The 16,950-nt window shown below is 35.7% G+C and overlaps 1 protein-coding gene across 11 annotated transcripts in view; it reads left to right on the forward strand.

Moving 5' to 3' along the window:
• cacna1db (calcium channel, voltage-dependent, L type, alpha 1D subunit, b) overlaps positions 1 to 16,950 on the forward strand; it is a 154,583-nt gene that overhangs the window by 85,449 nt on the left and 52,184 nt on the right. For 6 of the 11 annotated variants that reach the window (XM_030139271.1, XM_030139276.1, XM_030139273.1 and 3 more), the window contains exon 10: positions 14,752 to 14,826. The exons of the other annotated variants lie outside the window; for them this stretch is intronic. In XM_030139271.1, the coding sequence (XP_029995131.1) occupies positions 14,752 to 14,826 (75 nt within the window). The remainder of the gene's footprint in view (positions 1 to 14,751; positions 14,827 to 16,950) is intronic. 11 annotated transcript variants of the gene reach the window in all.

The following is a 16,950-nucleotide window of genomic DNA, read 5'->3' on the forward strand; positions in this document are numbered from 1 at the left end:
TGCTCTTCTCATGCACTGATAATCTGTATTTTCTCTCAGAGCTGCAGTGTTTTGTAGTTTTTTTTAGCATCACCGGGCAAAAAAATCTATAATTACATTTCAGCATATCATAATTCAAGCGGTTCCTGTTTTCAGATTGTTGGAAATCTACACTATGATGCAGATTTTTGGCTAGTAATTAGTGTTTTCAGGCAGGTAGGGGTTTGAATTTGTGATCATCTGCTGTATCTACCGGTCAGATTCCATCAGATGCGACCAGGATACCATTGTACTGTTCTGCTTTAGGGGAAGTGGCTTCACTTTTACATATGTCACAAAATGTGAGGTCATTTGTGTTTATACAGTTGTGGAAAAGAACTTGTCGGATGCCTTTAAAATTTTACACAATCTCAAATATGATCAAATAAGTGTTTCAAAGGGTATAGATGGCTGCATCAAGACAGATAAAGCGGAATTTTTTGTTTATTATTAAAAAGAAAAAATAACAAAACTAAATTATTGACCGTTTCAACGTATCATGCCCTGGATGTGTTTCATTATCTTGCTGAAACATCCAGTTTTGACCTTGGCTGAACAGTGCACGTGCAGAAATGAGTATGTAGGTTTGGAAAATGGAATAATACTTTGCAGAGTTCAATGACTTAAAAGGGATTCTTAATGCAGTATATCACAAATACATAGGATATCCAAACATTTTTTTCATCCACTGTATGTAATCATTTGGTGTGGACTTAGAAGAGGGAGCTGCCAAAGGAAGGTGTGCCAATTCTGATATTTTTTCCATGTCGCTTTAACTCCTGCAGGTTTAATAGAGGTTACATAGAGGAATATTTGCTGTACTCAGTGATCCCCTAAGTGATCATAGGTACAAATTTTACATTTACACACCAACATTTTCTGCCGATTGTAGACGTACTCCCAAAATACTTAGCATTTTATACAATAACGGTCCAAAATCTTGAGAATGACTAATGGAGTCTTTGCTTGAATGGGATTTATTTGTCAATATAGGTCTTTGAAACCTATTTAATACTTAGAATTATTTTTAATGTACCCTAGAAACACATGAAAACGTGTGTTGTAAAACTTGGGCAATAAATTTAGTAAAAACAAAACTTATTTCATTTCCAAAACTTTTGGCCATGTTTGTATGTTGTATCTTTCGACAAACTGTCTCATACAGTCTACAGCTGTGATCCTATGGCAGTGAACTGGTGTATCATTTGTTAGCCCAGTGATATATTGATTAAAACACAAGAAGAGGAATTTTTTAAACACATTTTTTAATGCTTTATTTCTCTACATTACCACATATTTTTCTCATTGCTACCTGACATTGATAAAGGAAAATATATGTACATTCTCAGTCTTTTTTCCACAATGTGCCATATATAATCATACACGTTCAACAACAGCCTTGTATATGAAGCTGTAATTATTGTGTGCATTGCCATATACGATACTTACAGTATATATACCTGTTAGGAATCATTTCGTAGTGCTTTATTAGAGTTACACATTTTGGTTTTGAATCAATACCACATTACCTCTTGAGGTGATGCTGTGAAATAAGCACAGAAGAATGATTTCTGCTGTGACGGTAACTTCAGAAGCTGCACTAAGGAAGTGGGCGACAGTGGTGCTGTCATTTATTTCAGTTGTATGGCGGGGCCTTGTGTGTGCTGGTCACCATGACAACATGGATATATGTGGATCCTTCTGAGTACATAAGACAAACTGATTCAGAGAGAGTAAGAGAAAATTTAGCATGCAGGCCATGAAAGATCAATGTGGACAATTTTAATAATTTTAATAAAATTGGTGTTTCTGATTAATCATTTCACTGGTTCAGAAGTGGATGTATCTGTGTCTGGTTAAACGAAACATCTTATGACCTTTAAAATGCAAAAAAAAGAAAAAACATGCATCATATCTATCTACAGTCTTATGAATGAACATTATTAATAATCATAATAATCAAAAAACAACAACAACAACAGCAATAATAATTCAATATTAATTGTTTTTTTTTTTTTTTAAGAAAAATAAAGCAAGTGTTAAGCTGCTGCATTAGTATCCTGCACATGGTGTATTGGGAGGGTTATTACATTGAAGAAAAACTAAGCCTAAAACAGAAAATAGTAGGTAAAATTAATTCTGTTTACTGAGAAAAAAACAAAACACAAAATTCATGGTGTACAAGAATAAAATAGCCTTCCTCATTACAGCTGCTTTAATAAACGATTTTGTACATTTACTTGCTGTCATGGCATTCTTTCACCCAACGTTTTACAGTTACGATTACATTTAATAAAATCAAATCTATAAATCAAAGTTGTCTTTATAAAAGTAAATTGCAATTCAAAAACAAGCAAACTAAAGACTATGACAACACGGACAGGAAAATAACTGTTGAATATATGTAACATTCTGCTACTCCATGCATGGTAACAGAGACCAGAAATAAATGGTCGAGCCCAGCTGTCTGCAGATTTCATGCACTTTTTCTATTTTTTTTTTTTTTTCTAGCCTCAACACTCACAGCAGTTTACTCTATCAATCTGTTTACTCTATTTATCTTATTCCTCTGTGTTGTTGAGTTCCACTGTTGTCTGAAGTTAATATAAAACAAATCACTGAGTTTTGCACTGTGTGGCATATTTCTTCTTTATGAATCAGAGGGGGACACTGTTTAACCAAACAGTTCCTAATGACCATCATCACATAAACTGGCCCCTGTCTTTTTGTCCTTTTTGTTTTTCTTCTTAAAGCATTGCCCATCTGACTGCTTCTTCCAACTCAGATTGACGTCTTTATTCTGGTCTTTCATCCTTTGCTTGAGCTAAAACCAGATTTCATAACATTGTTAACATCAATATTTTATACATTTTAAGCGTTGTGTTAGCTTGAAGATACTGCACATTTATAGATATGATACCTATGACATTGAATTCTAGTTTTTTTTCTTCATTAATTTTCCTTCCTTGTGTATAGCCAACTAAAATAATAATTTATTTTCTCTTTTTTGTGCATAAGATTTCAAAAGTCAAACTCGATGTACCTGGTTCAGGATTTGTTCCATCACTGCAGGGTCATTCAGATCCAGAGAGGAGCTTGTTTTCAGCTGCAACCTGATCACTTGCTTTTTAACTGTAAAGTAAGTAAGTAAGTAAGTAAATTTTATTTATAGAGCACTTTTCACTGACAGAGTCACAAAGTGCTTTATCAATTCAAATCAGAATCAAATTACGTTTACAGAGACCCAACAGAATCCTTCAGGAGCAAACACTTGTGATTGGTGACAGTGGCGAGGAAAAACTTCCCTTTAACGGGCAGAAACCTCGAGCAGACCCAGACTCCTGAAGGATGGCTGTCTGCCTTGACCAGTTGGGGTTAAAGAGAGAGAGAGAGAGAGTAAAGGAGGAGAAAAGAGAGAGCGATAGAGATATAGAGAGACTGGGAGTGGGGGGGGGGGGTGACACATGGAGTACGTTATGATGAATACATAGAGTGTAATCAGTTTGTGGTGGCCCTGGGTCAGGTGGGAGACTAAAAAGCCTTTTTGAACAGGAGGGTTTTGAGGTGTTTCTTAAAGCTCTCTACAGAGTCCATGGACCGTAGGTAGACACATAGATTTTGTTAAAAAATTTTAAGTATAACTTTAAGCAAATATTAAAAAAGCCCATTAATTATTCATAATTAGACTGTAAACACTTTGTTCATTAATAAGCTGTTACAACACAACAGAAATAAACACGGCGTCAGACATTTACCTTCACGCTGAAACCTCAGATTCATTGGTTACTTACCCTCGTCCGTTTCCTTCATTGGGTGGCATTTATACTTTTAAGCTTTATCTAATATTTATGTCAGTGTTTTAAGAATTTAGGATTTATTCATTAATTTTCTGAACCATTTACTCCTCAAGAGAGTTGCATGGCTATTGGAGCCTATTCCAGTCAGGACAGGCTAAACCCTGACTGTGTTACCAGTTTGTTGCAGGGCTGACGCATACAGACGAACAGCCTTTCACTCTCTCAGTCATACCTATGGGTGATTAAGACATTTAACATATCAATTGAAATGACTGACATACTAAGGCATTTGGTAGTATTGTTTACCTTAAAGGTGTCATATTTTTCTAAACTCACTTTTATTCGTCTTTGGTTCATTTATTTGTGTATTTGGACCCTAATAGTTCATAAAGTTTGAATTTGAACCCTCCAGGTGCTACAAAGCTATCTTTATATTAATTTTGGCAAAAATCGAGTGAATTTCTACAACCCGATTTAATTCCTGCTTAATTTGTTATGTCTTATAACCAGTTATGTCACAACATTTGCACATATAAGGTCAAGACTTCCAACGAACATTTCTCATAATTGTTTGTCAGCAGCAGCAGTTGTAGTCCATATTGAAAATACGTCCAAACTTCGAGCCGATTAACTAAAATGTTCAGTTGTTGGTTGTATTAATGAACACAAGTGGCTAAATGGGACAGAGCAGCATGGCCAACAACCTGGAGGGGGTGGGGCATGAAGTGGCTCATGTGCATTTAAAGGGCCAGTGCTCAATGCAACCTTTCTGGTGTCATTACTCAGAAATAGTGGTGAAGATAGACCTGTGGAGTTGAATTAATGAAGAATTCAGACCCAAGCATAGCATTTACAGTTTATGTAGACCACAGGGAAATGTTTTAAAATGCATAATTCCATTTAAAAAAAAAGCAAAATATCACTCATTTAACACTAAATCTAAAAACAGGAATATAGATAAGACTGAAAAGTAGTTCATGAATGTGACTGCCATCGGCAATTGTTAGCATCATGCAAACTAGTTATAAAGTGATCATTTGTGATGCTCTTTACACTTTCCACATGCAGGAATATTTTCTGACAAGCAGCATTTTATATAAACTCAAGCTCAGAAAAGATATCCAGGCCATGCAGGTGCAGAAAGTGAAATTAAGAGCAACTCGCTTAAACTCCATTTAAGGTCACCTCAGAATTATTCACCTAAACAGTATATGTTTTTTTTCCACTATTTTAACCCTGAAAGACCTAAATAGCCACTAGCAACCAAAAACATCTGCTGAACTAAAATGTTTAATACCTTTTGATCAACTAATCTTATCAACACTTAAATAATTCAGGAAAAATGCAGTTTTCAGAGCTTTTCAGTGTCACATGACCCATTTGGATGTTCAGCGGTTCCATAGAGAACATGAAAACACTGTCATCTTCTACAACATTGATTCACCAATAAAACCAATGTAGTTTGGCAAATAACAGTGGTTGTAGACCAGGGGTGTCCAAACTTTTTTTAAAGAGGGCCAGATCTGATAATGTGGAGATTGCCAGGGGCCAGTGGTCCCTTCGGATGTTTTTTTAAACAGTAAACATTACATATAAAAGCACTGTTCTACAACAATTTTATTTTCATTGTCACAATATCATTTTTTTTAAATGGCACTGTAACCAAATCTAAGCCACTCAGGTGTGAACAAGTTAAAAAAAAAAAAAAAAAAAAAAAGACATTTCTGCCTTCCTTTCACACTGGAGTCAGATAACATAGAACAAACTGTGTGGAGTATCTTAAACGCCCAAGAAGTTGATTAAAATCTTAACCCCACATTCATTTTAAACATGACTATATGAGTAATCATTACTTATATATTACTCAGTAATGCAAAGTCTGTTAACGTTTAAGATGAAAACATATGACTCTTACTCTTGTCTTTCACAAAATCATTCAGAAAGTAATATTTTGTGTCACATCTACAAGTACACAACACCAGCAGTTATAGGCAACTAACCTGGCAACTTGGTAGCCTGCCTTGGTGGCGAACTCATTGAACTCCCAGGTTCACATGAAGAGTCACTGTTGTGAGTTTAAAGCAGCTTGAATTTGCTTCACTTTCTCGGAACACTCACTCCCTGCTAGCTTGTCGTATGCGTTAGCATGTTTTGCCTGCTAGTGTGTCTCTTTACATTGAATTCCTTAAACAAGGCAACAGTCTCTTGACAGATTAGGCAAACACAATCACCTCGATTTTCAGGGAAAAAAAAATTGTAATTCCCATCTCTCCTGGAAGCGGCGGCCCTCACTGTCAACTTTCGTTTTTTTATTTACAGGCGCCATGATTAGAAATTAGCGAAAAGGGTTCACGGCAAGGTCACAGAGCCAGATAGAGTTAGAGTGGTGCTGCCACCATGAGGTGAAAGGAGAAACTGCATTTTGAACCTTTTATGATTCATGTACTCGGTTCAACAGTCCAAGCGGGCCATAAATAATACATTATAAAGCCGAAGCTGCGGGCCGTATAAAATCTGACCGCGGGCCGTGATTGGCCCCCGGGCCGGACTTTGGACATGCCTGTTGTAGACACTTCTTTTTATTATTAAGTTATTGGTATATTTTGCTGAAAAGTATCTTTTTTTATTCAGTTTTTTCTCTGTTTTCATATAATTCATTCATTCATTTTCTGAACCCGCTTTATCCTCACTAGGGTCACGGGGGTCGCTTGGAGCCTATCCCAGCTACATAGGGGCGAAGGCGGGGTACACCCTGAACAAGTCACCAGTTCATCGCAGGGCTAACATATAGAGACAAACAATCACTCTCACATTCACACCTATGGGCAATTTAGATTAACCAATTAACCTATCAGTGCATGTTTTTGGATGGTGGGAGGAAGCTGGAGTACCCGGAGAGAACCCACGCAGACACGGGGAGAACATGCAAACTCCACACAGAAAGGTCCCACCCCCTGTCGACTGGTGTTGGAATCGAACCCAGGACCTTCTTGCTGTGAGGCACGAGTGCTAACCACTGCACCGCCGTGTCGCCCTGTTTTCATATAATAACCTTTAAATTTACTTTGAGGTTTCATAAACATCTACATGATCAGTAAATAAAATATAGGAAAATACCAGATTTTCTCAGAAAAACGCAAAATGCAAAGAATAAACCAGAGAGGAAAGGTTACATGTAGAGAAAAAATGATTTGGAAGTCACCACAAAAACAATGTAGCTGCAGCCAGCATAGGTGTAACTAAAGCTTTGTGTTTAATATTGGGAGGACTAGGCTAATTACCAGAGAGCAGTTTGAAAGCTCATTGTTTGGAGTACTGAAAAGTGTTTAAAGTGGTCTTATATTCAGAGATAACAATAGTTTCAGAATAATTGTTCCAGATTAAATAAATGGATTGCTACAAATGTGGACCTATAAGCAGAATGGACCATGACCTTGGTATCAGTAATATATCAGTTCCCATTCCTACTCATGTTTACAACCTAATTAATCATCTATTTATTAAACCCTTTAAATGTAAACAACAAGTAAATCATGGAATACAAACCCGGCTTGGCGTAGCAAATAAACGCTGCCATGATGTTACAGGGCCAGTCCTCCCATAGTCCGTAGTTTTCAAAGTTTGCCATAACACAGTTTTCAGGGTTTTCGATATTATTGGGCTCTGCTGTGTCACTATTCCAATATCTAAATGTAGAGTTACTTCCATCTGTCCATTTCCAGGAGTCTCTGAAAAGGCCAATCCAGACAAACCGTCCTGCTGCCAATTCTTGAATCTTCTGGTTCTCTGCCTCACTTCTCACACTGGCCAGGTCAGTGTGGTGAGATCTACAGTAGCTCTGGGCGTCACTCCATGAAAGGTTTTCAGTAAGCACAAATGTCACATTCGGCCCTACAAAAAAAAAAAAAGGTTATTTACAGTCAGGTCAAAATCTCTCTGACAAATTCATTTAGTTTTTCAAGTGAATAACAGTTTCTTTCACTTGCATTGACCCCTCTTTGGACCTAATATTGAGAATTCCCGTGAACAGATACCAAAAGTAAATTCAATATTTGGACTCCAAACTCAGAACTAGAACCGATCTGCTTCATTTGTCATATTTAACAGAATAAGAAATAAATATGTATTTTCATTTCAATTCTGCAAAAACAGCCAAGCTAAAGGTGGCCAAAAACTTTTATCCTGTTTATTCAGTGTGCGCACATTTAAAAATCTAATACATAACTAGAAGATTTTATGCTGGAACCAAACAATTGTCTTATGTTAACCTATGAGGATGCTTATAATAAACAATCTTTTAAACATATGAATTGTACACATCTTACCTCTTAAGTCAACACAGATTGCTGGAAGGTGTTGGACACAGTTGTTATCATCCCAAAATCCATCATCCTGCATGTTTGTACAGTGTTCTCTACTTCCTATATTGTCTGGTTTGTCACTAGACCAATGCCTGAAGTTCATTTCTCCATCTTGATAGAAACTCATGTTTGACAGTGACCACCTCCAACTGTTCACATCATCATACAGCCCTATCCAGGCTATCTGAAAGCAACATTTGTTATATGTGTTGTAGTCTCAGTTGTTATATAGAGAATTCAGTATCAGCTTAAGTTAAAGCTACTCTTTTTTTTTTTTTTAAGTCATTGATTTTTCAAAAAAGAATTTCAGCATTTTCAACATGTGATATCACAAATAAGATATACAGTATAACAGAAATATTTCTTTTTTTCCACCCATCTTATACATGATTGTACATAATCAGAAATTACTTGGTATGAATGGACATAAATGACTTTACAACAAAACAAACAAAATATAGAAAGGTTGAGAATTTACAGGGGGATAATCCTCATATGCCATTTGTCTTAAATCTGCTGTTTGGTTCAAGATCTTCACATCCTCCATGTTCTCCACAGAGACCAGGTCTGTGTATTTTTCTCTGCAGTAGTGTCGTGCTTCACTCATGTTTTTTCTTTCATAAATAAAGTGGTACTGACGTGAGAGGACGGTACACAGCCCTGCGAAGACAGACATATATATATATATATATATATATATATATATATATATATATATATATATATATATATATGTATATATATACATATAATATTTAAGCAGAAAACAAGCAATAAAAGTGAGTATTTCTTGCAAATAAAAATTGGAATATGTCTGAAAACTAAATTATTTCAACTTTATGGACAACAGTGTAGTTCAGTTAAATGTGTAAATGTAATAACTAAAATGTAATTACATATATTTTTCACAGGAACTGTAGCTGATTACATTTCTTCTATTAATAACCTGGTTTTAAATCGAGACATAGCAGAGACTGCCCTTTTAAAGGTTTTTAACGACCTGCTCTTAATTGCTGACTCAGGGAAATCTGCTGTCTTATTACTTTTAGACTTGTCTGCAGCCTTTGACATGGTGGATCACAGCATCCTTCTGACCCACCTAGAGACATGTGGGCATTAAGGGTACTGCACTTCAATGGTTCAAATCTTATTTGTCAAACAGAAGTTTTTTTCTGGCCAGTACTCCTCTGTGTCTCCCCTGAACTACGGTGTTCCCCAGGGTTCTGTTTTAGTGCCTGTTCCTTTTGCCTTGTATATGCTTCCACTGGGGTGTGTTTTTAAAAAATACAATGTTGCTTTCCATTGATTTGCAAATGATATTCAGGTATATATGCCTGTAACTGCCAGGCAGATATACAGATACAGACAAAATAAGTGGATTTGGAGGAAGTTAACAAGCTCAGTTTGTGTCTTTTCCTGCTCCTTATGTGTAAAAGGCTAAAATAAAATATTGATTTTATGATCCACGTAAAATCTCCTGCAACATACTGTGTATAAGATGACATACATAAGCAAGTCTTCCCTGCCTTGTGTATATTATGAGCATAAAACCATAAAGTCATTGGGTTACAGAGACAGTGTATGAAAATCCTTAACAAAAGTTTAGTTTATTTATTTCATTCATAGAAATAAAATTAAATTAAAAAAGAAAGACACATAAAAATAAAATCTACTTTTATATTTTAGCAGAATTCCCACATTATGAATGAAAAGGAGCAGAAAGAACATTCTTATATTTTCTGCCCTATTTAACAAAATACCTCTGTTTACAATGGTAATTTCATACATAACCTCTTAATACAGTACAATATCTGCCCTTGCTTACTGCTGTAATTCATCATATATAATTTAACATAATCCAAGACATGATTATATTCAACACGGTCTCGACCACCAAATTAATTCCGTTTAATAATTTCTTAAAATACTAGATTTAATGGATTTTTAAAGATTCTATTCGATACTTTTATTTCATTGTTCAGATTGTTCCAGAACTTGATTCCTTTTTTCAATTTAATGCGGAATCTGTTTTTTTTTTTTTTTTTGGTAAGATTTCTGTTCCTTTTAGGTTGTAGTGGCTTATTCTTTTCTCAAATGTTTCCCAAATATATGATGGTAATGACTGATTTTATATTTTATACATCATTTACACAATTCTATGATTTATTACTTCATAAAATTTCAATACTCTGAATCTAGTGAATAAGTAGTTGTAGGGATCTATATACATAACTTTGCTCACAATTATTAGAGCTCTTTTCTCTGAAAGGAATATTGGTTGTGTGTAACTTTTACATGTCGTCCCCCAAACATTAATTGAATTGTATAAAGTTAGCAATCCATTTTGATTTAATTAATTCATATCATATATTATTATTATATTATTATTTTATTAACATTATATATTTTAACATAGTAATGGCTTTTACTACTTCCCCTTTTGTATATTGTGTTTGTAGATTATTAAAAAGTTAGAAAACTTACCTGTTGCAGCAATGATGATGAGAAAAGTCTTTTCCATCGCTGTATGCTTGTTGTTTCTCCCTCTGACTCACAAAGTGAAATATGTGCAGTCACTAAAATAACCTCTTAGGTAAAACATGAACCTCATAGCTCACCTTAAGTTTTTGCACGGAAAGGTGTTATCTTTTAATACTGATATGGAAATATTAATGTATTGCATTGCCCATTATGCAAATTGCTTCTCCAATGTGGCGTAGAGTTGTTTCCACCCTGCTTGTTTTGGTTATTTCCTGTCACAGTAATGTTATTTCTATAGCCATAAGAAGTATTTTGTATGTTTATTCACAGGCTGAGCAGTATGACTAGAAAAGTGTACATGTTATGTATAGTCTGCATAGTGTCCCTATAACTCAGAGCAAGTCTGAAAAAGGCAGAAAAAGGCAGCAGTTTTGTGTAATTGTCATTCCTCCATGCTACTATGGTGCCTTAGTTGAAATCATTCACTCTATATATGTGCCTCCTCCTCTGTATGTCCTCTAGAGACTGCTCTGCTTTGACCTCAGCTGTGTATGTACATTAGACACTAAAACCAACTAACTAACTTTCTCTCCTTGATTCCTGCATTGTCTGTGTGCCTTGTAAAAACTGTTGTCTGTAGACTGCTGTTAACATTTTCCCTTTCCTCTTGTTTCTTCCTCTTGCTTCTCCATATCTTCTTCTCTTGTTGCTAACAGTTGCTTCTCTGCTTTAATGTTTTTTCTACCTTCTGTCTCTGATGTTCTTATTAAGTCTTGTTTACAGCTAATCCTTTTCACTCTTTGCCCATAAATCACTAATCTTAAAATATGAGGTAATAGCCTGGTGGACTTTTTGGCCATTATATACTTTTAAAAGTGTGTAAAATTGAGTTTATTAAGAGTTATGCCTAAAATATATACTCAACAGGAAGTTTTCTTTAGCAAACTGTAATAATGACTATTGTATAATACTGAAAGGTTAGTCTGGAGTTTCTGAAGTGGGGTTGTGCGAGGTCCTTATTCATTGTCAGTGCATTACTTACAGTAGATACCCAGTTGGAGTAAGTGCACAGGAGTACCAACATGGAAATCAAGCAGTGTACAACTGTGGCCAGGGCAGCAGCAAAATATCAAATCCAATGTGAAGCCAAACCTTTGTATCAGTGTGAGTATTTGGTATGTTGACAACATTTTCACTGCTTCTTTTGCTATCAGATACCCCTTTCACATGTTTAACCAGTGATTTTTGTATTTGATGAGCACAGAGATGAACACAATCCAGCAACAACTCAGTTGTGTTGCACAAAATGTGGTCATATATGTTATATATCCAATCTTTTGCCAAAATTCAACAGTTTTTTTTTTGCAGTGGTCCAGTATATACTGATCAGCCATATCATTCTGACCACTGACAGAAGTGGTAATGATATTATTTTCATTGCAATTATATTTTTCACTGGGTTGGATATAGTAGGCAGCAAGTGAACATTTAGTCCTTGAAGCTGATGTGTTAGAAGCAGCAAAATGAGCAGCGTAAGGAGCTGAATGACTTTGACCAGGTCCAAATTAAAATGGTAATGAATGGGTCAGAACATAATAATAATGATAATGGATTAGATTTATATAGCGCTTTTCTATGAATGCATACTCAAAGCGCGCACAGTGGATCCATTATTCATTCACTCTCACATTCTCCCTCTGGTGGTGGTAAACTACATCTGTAGCCACAGCTGCCCTGAGGCAGACTGATGGAAGCGTGGCTGCCAATTTGTGCCTACGGCCGCCCCACAGCACACATCTCCACAACTGCAAGTCTTGTTGGTTGTTCTGGTCTACAGTGGTTAGTACCACCCAATAATGGACTAAGGAAGGATATCCTAAACTCAGGACCATTGATTGTCTGTGGGAAGTGTTGGACAAATACATCTGATCCATGGAGGTCCACCTCTCTACTTCCAGGTCTTCAAGGATCTGCTGCTAACATCTTGGTCCAGATACCACAGCACACCTTCAGAGGTCTGCTGGAGTCTAGGCCTCGGGTCAGAGCTGTTTATGTGGAAAAAGGGGAACAACACCACATCAGACAGGTGGTAATAGTGTTCTGTTCCTATAGATGCTTGGTTAGTTGAGATGTCATTGTTCTTTAGATACTTTTGGTTGTTACTACCATTGTACACTGGGAATGAACAACAAGATCTGACCCAGTCATTTTTCATCATAATTACTCCCTTGTCAAAGTTGCTCAGATCTGAACTCTTGCACATTTTACTGTTTCACACATCAACTCTGAGGTCTACACAGTGCCTAATATATCCCACCCACTGACAGGTACCATTGCAATGAGACAATTAATACCACTTTGCCTGTTAGTGTCATGTTTTAGCTGATGGGTGTGTATATATAAGTAACACAAACGTTTTGGGTACTATTTCTACTCTTGTGTGTTTGTCCTTATCCCTAGCAGTGACATCATCAGCCACCTATGGCAGATTCAGTCCTGAAGTGGAATCTGTATGTAGCACATACTACATGAACTCATCTGTTGACTCTGGACATGATGACTCAGCTTGATCAGTCATCATGTCCAAATCACATCTATAATCTGCCTATCAGTTGTTAAGAATGTGCCAAGCTCTTGTTAGAATATATCTCACAAGTCTAAAACAGTATAAGTTTTGAAGGCTGACTTTTGTTGGTACTCCTGTCTGGGGATGTGTTGACCACCATCTACTGTGGGTAATACAGTGACTATGGATTCATACCTCAGCTAAACCCAATTCAACGATCTGATCTAATGTTAATGCCCTGAGAGTACATTCATCTTTGTGGAGTATTACACCTAATCTTTTACATTCAGGTTTCATACTTTGTTACTAATCTGCTGTATTATGTTATATTTTCACGTTAATTATTTACTATTGTGATGATATTGAACTGCTTTTTGATATTTACTACATATTCTGCATTATTTTATGTAGTACCTTTATAAATTTCTCCTTTAATTTACAATTTTTTTTGTTTTACATTATGTTTTCTTATGTGTAATTGATCTTAATGCTCAAGGTGAATGTGGGATGATATATTTTGCTGAAGATCAGGGATGTTAAACATATGCAGGATGAATTTGCAAAGTGCAAAAATTACACTGAAGATGTCAGTCATTTTAGTTCAGGGGTAACATACAGCCTAATTTGATCTCAAATGTGTGAGACCAGTAAAATAATTGCATAATAACAAAATGTTAACAATTTGGTGGATGTTACAAAATTTTTTGTGCCTTGTAGATTCAGTGCAATCTGTAATGCAGATGTATAAATCAGAATCAGCTTTATTAGCCAGGTACGTGAACACATACAAAGAATGTGGCTTTGTTTTTTTTTTTTAGCACACAACGTACATTTTCAACATAAACCCAAACACACTTAAACATAGACCTAATATAAACAAACATTCAACTACAGACCAGGACAACAATGGGTTAAGAATGGTTAAGATGAATATGAATAACTGGGTAGATGTGTACAGAGAACCGGTCTATTAAAATATGTGTTTATGTATATATTATTTACAGTGCATTTATATTGAATTGAATAAGTGATCAGTTGAGGCATAATTTTGTTAATATTGCACTAAATGCTTTGAGGAAATTTCAGGTTTTCAGCTTACTCACATTTTTTGTGAAAGGATAGTTTATAAATGTAAACATTTTCCTAATTCAATTTTACTCTTTTGTACTAAAACAAAGAGATCAAATTGGAGTTCTCATTATTTATAGTCTATTATGATATTATTTTACTGGTCCGACCCACTTGACATAAAATTGGGTTGTATGTGGCCCCTGAAATAAAATGAGTTTTTCATGCCTGCTGTAGATACTTTACACTTGGGTTTTGCATTTAATAAGTTATGGATTGAGTATGACTTTGTACACTGCAGTAGTTTTGTGCTTTTCTGGACATGGTACCTGTGTCTGTACTGTAGGTTGTATTGCAGCTGTCTATTGCCGTACATTCCTCCCTCTCTTGTTCTGCTGTGTACTGACTCACTGCTTCCTCTGCTGTCTGGCTGTGTGAACTGCATGTTGGTAACACCAAGGGGTCACGCTGGCTGACCTCACTGAGAAGAAGAAGGGAAAGTTTGGCTGGTTCACTCAGTCCACAGAGACACAGGGTAATTGTGTGTCTGTGTGCGTGCGGAGCGTCTGGTTTCATGTGCACATTCGTGTGGACTGTTCATCTTTATCCTGGAGTGTGCCTCAGCGTGCTTGCATGGGCTTTGCATATGCTTTCTGTATTGTTGCATGTTTTCCTCCAAAAACATACAAATCATACTGTATGTTTTCATCCAGACTCACTGACATTTGCATTTTTGTGTGCGTCTCCTATCTGACAAGTAAATGAGGAATTAAATAAAGACTCGTGGTAAGACAAAACAAATTCACAGGAAACAACTGTGTTCATGAGAAAATTTGGTTTTGAAAAAACACGTATAACCTCCTGAGACCCAGGAAATGTCAGTAAAGTACAAGCTTTCTTTGTTTTTTTTTAAATAAGTGCCTATATTGGAAACATCATGATGCAACAGTTTTTTCAGATGCAGTTTTTAAAATTTTTATGGAATGTCCTTTGTGATGGACAATTTTCTTTTCTTTTTTTTGTATAAAATTGTGAAACTCTTGTCCACAAATGTGGACAGAAAACCCATAGCTGGGTCTTAGGTGGATAAAACCATTTATCCCTATCTGTAACCCTAAACATATCTTTTACAGATGAAACACATTTGACGAGGAAATAAATGTTTACAATGCAAACATGCTATTAAAATATGGGGTAAAATTAAAATGGATATCTACGATAGGCATGTCATAGATTTCAACAGATAATGAAACCAGATAAGTGGTTGGAATTCTGAAGATGCTTTCTGTGACCTTAAAATGTAATTCACTTTTAATAAAACATGCTTAATATGTGATTATTAGACTTTAACACATCTTGTGGTGAAGTCGTAGTTTTTGTAGTTACTGTATTTAGGGTTAAATGGAAACAAAATGATCACAGTACTTTCTTCATCAGTTCATTATCATATCAAACTTCTTTCATTTGTATGTCACATGTTTATGCATGTACACAGTTTGTCATTTCCAACATATTGTATGCCATAAACCTGTGACCATGTAACTAATACTTGCTGAAGCACACAGACCTGGACCAAATAGTTTTATTAAGTATCTTAACTGGACAATGTCATGCACTGAACAGATCAGACCGTCACTTAGTAGTAAACTCTTTCATTTCAGTGACGGTATGTGTGATCTGTTAAATTTCCAAAATTTAGAATTAATGCTCAAAGTCCAATTTGACTCAGGTCTGGCAGCATGTACTCACTGTGACTTATAACTTCTAATTTATTTTGCAGTTTTGCAGTGTTCACTAAACAGGACAGTCAGTTTCACATGGTGCAACTCCAAATCCCAGATGTGGAACTCAGATTGGATGTAATCACTTCCGTGTTTGAGAATGAAAATATTCTGGAAATAAGGAATTGATTGATATCAGACACTGAAAAGGAGTCACCTCAGGATTTTCAATTTGACACCAGCATTTTCACTTTTTCATTCAGTTTTTTTTTTTTTTTTGGGTGTAGCTTGGCTTGGCCTTTGGAACATGAAACTAAGAAAAGTAAATACCAGTAAAAGTTACTGACTTTGCTTATTTTGCTGTTAAATGTAGTTATTTCCATATATAACATTATACACAAGATTATAACATAATATCTTGTTATAGTCCATATGTTCCCATAGAGCCAAGCCAACTAGAAAATGTACTGGCGTCAATAAGAAAATCTTATTACATTAAACATTAACAAGCTTTATCTTATTGTAACCCACTGTTGAAACCATTTCACTTAAAGGTTCAATGTGTAAGATTTTGGGGGTTTCAGGATTGTAATGTAATATTAGTAGTTATGTTTTCATTGTGTATAATCACCTGAAAATAAGAATTATGTTTTTGTTTTCTTACAATGAATTCTTCAATGTAAACAGGAAGTCGGTCACCTCCATAATCTCCCATTTTGTGTCTCTATTTCATGTCAGAAGTCACTCCTTCCTCTGCCTCTTTTTCTGGTTTTATGATAGATGATCAGCTATAACGTTGTAATGTAGACCAGAGTTATTATCTGTAGTCAAACAGAAATCCCAGGTGTTTTTTTGTGTTTTTAGTAATGGCTGTGAGGGGCGATTAGTTTGTTGTAGTCTGTAATTTCACTGTTCGATGCCACTAAATCTTACACACC

The sequence above is a fragment of the Sphaeramia orbicularis genome, chromosome 7 (assembly GCF_902148855.1).
Source record: "Sphaeramia orbicularis chromosome 7, fSphaOr1.1, whole genome shotgun sequence".
NCBI lineage: Eukaryota > Metazoa > Chordata > Actinopteri > Kurtiformes > Apogonidae > Sphaeramia > Sphaeramia orbicularis.